Source organism: Etheostoma spectabile, chromosome 5 (assembly GCF_008692095.1).
Source record: "Etheostoma spectabile isolate EspeVRDwgs_2016 chromosome 5, UIUC_Espe_1.0, whole genome shotgun sequence".
In the NCBI taxonomy this organism is placed as follows: Eukaryota; Metazoa; Chordata; class Actinopteri; order Perciformes; family Percidae; genus Etheostoma; species Etheostoma spectabile.
Window position 1 is genome coordinate 20,747,352 of NC_045737.1, and position 5,324 is coordinate 20,752,675.

At 43.8% G+C, this 5,324-nt stretch overlaps 2 protein-coding genes across 3 annotated transcripts in view; both read right to left on the reverse strand.

Moving 5' to 3' along the window:
* Nucleotides 1-599: 599 nt before the first annotated feature.
* The window catches only part of plat (plasminogen activator, tissue), a 27,604-nt gene continuing 22,879 nt past the window's right edge, over nt 600-5,324 (reverse strand). The window contains exon 16 of the transcript XR_004331888.1: nt 600-609. The gene's annotated coding sequence lies outside the window, so the exon portion shown is untranslated. The remainder of the gene's footprint in view (nt 610-5,324) is intronic.
* The window catches only part of si:dkeyp-117b11.1 (B-cell linker protein), a 9,596-nt gene continuing 8,617 nt past the window's right edge, over nt 4,346-5,324 (reverse strand). For both annotated transcript variants that reach the window (XM_032515149.1, XM_032515148.1), the window contains one exon: nt 4,346-5,221. In XM_032515149.1, the coding sequence (XP_032371040.1) occupies nt 5,105-5,221 (117 nt within the window). In that variant the 3' untranslated portion in view covers nt 4,346-5,104. The remainder of the gene's footprint in view (nt 5,222-5,324) is intronic.

Below are 5,324 nucleotides of genomic sequence, written 5' to 3' on the forward strand. Positions count from 1 at the left end.
ATATATATATATATATACTGTATCTATAACAATACAACAATTACCAATTATTTTGGAGGATTTAACAACATTGGCAGCCAAGATTACATTGTTTACTTCCATTAGCCATGTAGCTACTTTAGTTAGTTAGCAGTTGACACTAATAGAACATAGCAGCAATTTTTACAGTCAAAAATAAAGGCTTTTAAACCAAATCCCTTCTGAAGATGGGCTTACTGGCCTCGTCACTAAGGCCCTTCACAGATACAGTTCATCCTAAGAATTTAATGTGCCACATGTTTATTTAACATTAAAACTTTATTTATAAAATCACGCTACTTATTAGGCTATTTTAATAGCTTAGTATTTATATGCAAAAAATGAATGTATAAAGGTTTTAGTCCACCCTACACGTCACTGTAGGCCCAGTTTATTATGCAACTGAATATATTTTCCACACACTATATATTATGCAACTTAATATATTTTCCACATACAATATATGCATTGGGAGTCCCTGCTCGATCTTTCTCTCAGTTAAGGGGTCCTTGGCTTAAAATAACATTGAAGACCCCTGTGTTAAGAGAACAAAGTCCTACTCCATTGCAGTAGCTCCAGCTTCATAACTTTCTATGGTGAAACTCAGAACGGAGGCTCCGGAGTTTCCAGAAGTGCTCTGGCCAATCAGAGCAGACTGGGATGTTAACGTGGATGAGGGATTAAAGAGACAGGTGCTCCTACAAAGCATCTCATACAGAGGGTGAATATAGGTGCAGCAGCCACGGTCAGTAACAGAAAAATGAAGTGTTTTTTTTAACATGAAAGCATGAAACATGTTCTAGTACAAACACAAAATGCAAGTATAATCCTGAAAATACGATATAATAGTTGCCCTTCAATGCTATCCCCCCACCTCTTTCTCCCATAATTTCCTGTCGTTGCTTTACTTGCAATTCCTAATGAAGGGAAAAGTGCCTTAAAAAACTAATTATAATAAACATAACATATAACTTAAAATGGAATTGAGTCTCAGGGATGTAATCAAATATACTTCATACAGTAGGTACCATGAAATAATTCTGCAAGATGTGAACGGTCAACTTGCTGCACTCCCTGTATGTTGCAAATCAAACTATGTTGTTGTGGTTCACGATGCTGAGACTATATTAGCTTTACATCTGAACAGTAATCCTGTAACAGAGCTACAAAATGAACTGAAAGACATAATATTGTGATGTTCCCTCTGTAGGTAATTTTGACTTCCTGGCACATTATAGCCATAATTTGTGTTGCGTATTATTTTCCAAGGTTGGAGTGTCATGGTCTTGTCAAGTTTCTGTTGTAGTGTGTTTCATGCTTTCTGTTTGTTTATCCACTTCCTGTTTTGTTTTGAAATCCACTGTTTGGTTACATTCTTGGTCACTTGTCTTCCTGCCTTTGTCTGCTTTCCCGCCTGTATGATTATTATCTCTGCTCCTAATTTGATTCACCTGTTTGCTTTCAGCTTCCCCTCATCCCAGCACTTAAATACTCACCATTCCCACTTCACCTCTGCCAGAATGTAGTTGTCCCTGGGTCACTCTTTCCAGCGTTTACAATTCTTGCCTTTTACCTGTCTGAGTCGTGCATTTGGGTCCACCACTGTACCGTGATAGTACAATCTGGCCACAATGGACTCAGCCAACTACTGTATGGATTCAGAGGAGATTATGTCGGATGAACTCTGTGATCTTTTTGACTTGGTGGGGCTAAAGGACATGTGGAAAAAGGCTAACAGTGAGCACCGAAAGGAGAGTTTAATGTTAGAAGCTCAAGAGATGGTATCAGCAAAACCGTGGTTAAAGGACTCTATTCCTCCTTTGGTGATACGCTTCATCTCCAATCCTACTCCTCCACCTGTTTGATTCATGTAAGCCTGTTTCTCTGCCTACTAGAATTAAGGCTACAAGTTAGTTTTTCATAAACCACCCTGCTCCTGTTTCTACATCTCATAATCGTGTCATTTGTCAGCCTTATGGAGAGCCAGAGACTTTTTTGACTTTGTTTCAATAAGCTGTGTTAAGAGGACTAAGGAGCAAAGCAACCAGCCTCCTTGCTGGGGGGGAACGGTCCAGCACAGCTACTTACAGCTCCCCTGAACTCCTGTCTGTCCGCTCTACTGCTACCTGTCCTTTGTAGGGACCCGCCTGGCTATGTTCCCTGGAACTCGTGGAGTACATAATTGGAGTAAGGTTCAACATGGCTCCTGATGCCATGTCCAGCGCACACTTCTCTACAGTCTTGAGTCTTCAATTTCCAACAGTCCCAAGCCCGTGGTGTACAGCAGTCCTGAGTTCAGCGGACCAGTCTGGCTACAGTTTCTCAGAACCGTGGAGGCCACAAGAGAGGACATGGTTGATATGGGTCTTGACACCATTCCTCGCTTCAACCTCTTCTCAACTCTGAGCCTGTGTTGTCCAGAGGACCGTGGCACGTGTTGTCCAGAGGACCGCAGCACGTGTTGTCCAGCGGACCGGAGCACGGGCTGTCCAGCAGATTGGAACACGTACTGTCCAGCGGGCCAATGCCCTGGGTGCTGTGCAGTGGGCTGGAGCCCTGGGTGCTGTGCAGCCATCCAGAACCTTCACTGATGTACAGCCGTCCAGAACCTCAGCTGACATCCTCGCTGCCAGAGTCTGCGCTGACCTCGCTCCCAAAGTCTTTGTTGATTGCGGCCCCAGAGACTGTGCAGGTTCTCGACACCTGTGGGATTGTGCCATTGTCTGGCATCCCAGGGACTTTGCCTTGGTCGGGCACCCCAGTGACTTTGCCGTTGCCTGGCACCTCTGAGACTTTGCCTTTGTTCAGTGCCACAGAGACTCCTGCTCCCAGTGTTTTGTCAGTGATCCGACCAATTCCTGATCCTGTTGCCTTGTTGGTGGAACCGCTGACTCCTGATCCTGTTGGCTTGTTTGCTGACCCAGGTCCTCCTGTCTTCAGCCCCGCTGAGCCGTCGCCTGCCCAGCTCTCTGAGGGGTTCTGTCTTTGCCTTTGTGCTCGGCCTCCAGAGGGATGTTGCCTTTGTGCTCGGCCTCCAGAGGGATATCGTCTTCGCAGACGGCCACCTGAGGGAATTTGCTTTTGCAGCCATCATTCCAAGGGGCTTTTGACGCCGGCTGCCTCAGAACCCTCAATGTCCTGTTTGGCCGCCTGAGAGGCTCTACCTTCGTTCTCCTGCTCGACCTCCTGAGGGGTACTGCCTTCACCGTCCTGCTCGGCCTCCAGAGAGGCTCTACTTTCGCTCTCCTGCTCGGCCTCCTGAGGGGTACCTCCTACCCCACCCTGCTCTTTGCTGCTGGCCACAGCTTCTTTGTTCCCGAGTGCCTACTGGCCCCAGTTCCCGAGTGGTCACTGTCCCTGGACTTTTTTTTTTTTTTTTTTTTTTTTTTTTTTCTTTTTTTTGTTGGACTTGTTTTTTGTTTGGTTTTTCTCTTCGGCCCTTCTCCGTCTCCCCTCCACCATCCCTCGGTTGTCTTTCTGTGTCTTTTGTTTTGGGACGTCTGGTAGCCGTCCCTTGAGGGGGGGGAGGTTCTGTCATGGTTTTGTCAAGTTGCTGTTGTAGTGTGTTTCATGTTTTCTGTTTGTCTATCTACTTCCTATTTTGTTTTAAAATCCACTGTTTGGTTACATTCTTGGTCACTTGTCTTCCTGCTTGTCTTTCCCGCCCATATGATTATTATCTCTGCTCCTAATTTGATTCACCTGTTTGCTTTCAGCTTCCCCTCACAGCACTTAAATACTCACCATTCCCACTTCACCTCTGCCAGATTGCAGTTGTCTCTATGTCACTCTTTCCAGCGTTTTCTCTCGAGTTTGCTTCCCTGGTGTTTTTGAGCTTTAGCTTGTTTCCCGTTTACAATTCTTGCCTGCTCCTTTTGTACTTCTGCCTGCCTTTTGACGACAATTACTGCCTGCTGTACTGTCGCCTGCATTGTTCTTTGGACAATAAAAGTACTTACCTTTCATTACCTGTCTGAGTCGTGCATTTGGGTCCGCCACTGTACCGTGATATGGACAGTTGTTTTTGTTATCTGTATAAAGTTGATTTTTACAATGTTGAAGGATTCTGCTGTGTGTGCTGGCAGATTTATGGTTTGGCCGAGAAGGTTTCACTCGACAGGAAACAATCAATGGCCACCTGGAAGCAGTTCTCACAGCACACACAGCTTCTTAGTTAAAGCCACAAACCCTCCGCTCACCACACTGACCTTCACTGGACAAGGATCTATTACAAGTTGAGGTTTGACATCAGTGGAGGTTGGAATTTAATCAAAGGACTTTATCAAGCATTAACCTGTCCTCTAAATGAACCACAAACACTGCAGAGACAAACAAAGACCAGGTGGTTACCGGCCAACAACAGTAAATATATAACGAAACTGTAGGAAAAGAAATAAAATAAAAAGATGCATTTTGACTTGACTGTATTGCACAATATCTACAATATAACACCGAAAAGAAACCTGTAACATACAGTATATTCAAACTTGGAGAAAGATAAACATCCAGATTTGTACTTGTGACTAAAATAAAATGATTCATGGAGACATTTATCTCAGTGGTTCATCACGTATGACCATACTGTAAAAATGGAAATGAGCAGGAGGCAGAACGTTAGGGTGAAGGTTTTAGCTGCAAATGTTATGTGGTTTGAAATCACATAACAACAAAGACATGCTGTTTGTATGTTTAAAAGTTAGTGAAATACAGCAAACTGAAGGTAACATCATTCCTTCATCCCAACAGAGAACAGTTAACCTTGGGCAATCATTGCTAAAATGATTACAAAACAGGAAAAAGCACTTTGTCAAACAACATAACTTGAGGATCTGTGAGCTTTACAGTAAGTCATTTACAGTAAGTCATTTACCATCACTGTTTGTGACGTTTACATAATCTTTGCTGATGGTTCAGTGCAGCAAAAGTTTGCATTGTTTATTTCAATCTATAAACAACATCATGAAAACAGTACTTTGGGTGTGTCACTGATGGTTCTAATTACACTTCTGGGACATAGTACACCTACTGTAAACTTTTTAAACTGCGGACTTGAGAGACCATGAGAGAAGCTCCCAGTTGTATGGTTTTAAGGGCGTACAGGGTGGGTTAAATATGTTGTGTGCTTGGCCTGGCTCTTGCTGTCTATCAGAAGCAGCTGGTTATTCTTGTGGTGAGAGATCATCTCATCGAGGGCGCCAAAAATCTGATTGAGAAAGAGAGATAAAGGAGAATAAAGTGATTGAACGAAAAGCCTAAAGTTCCAGAATCCTGCTTTCTTCTTCTCTCTCGCTCTCTCTCTCTCTCTC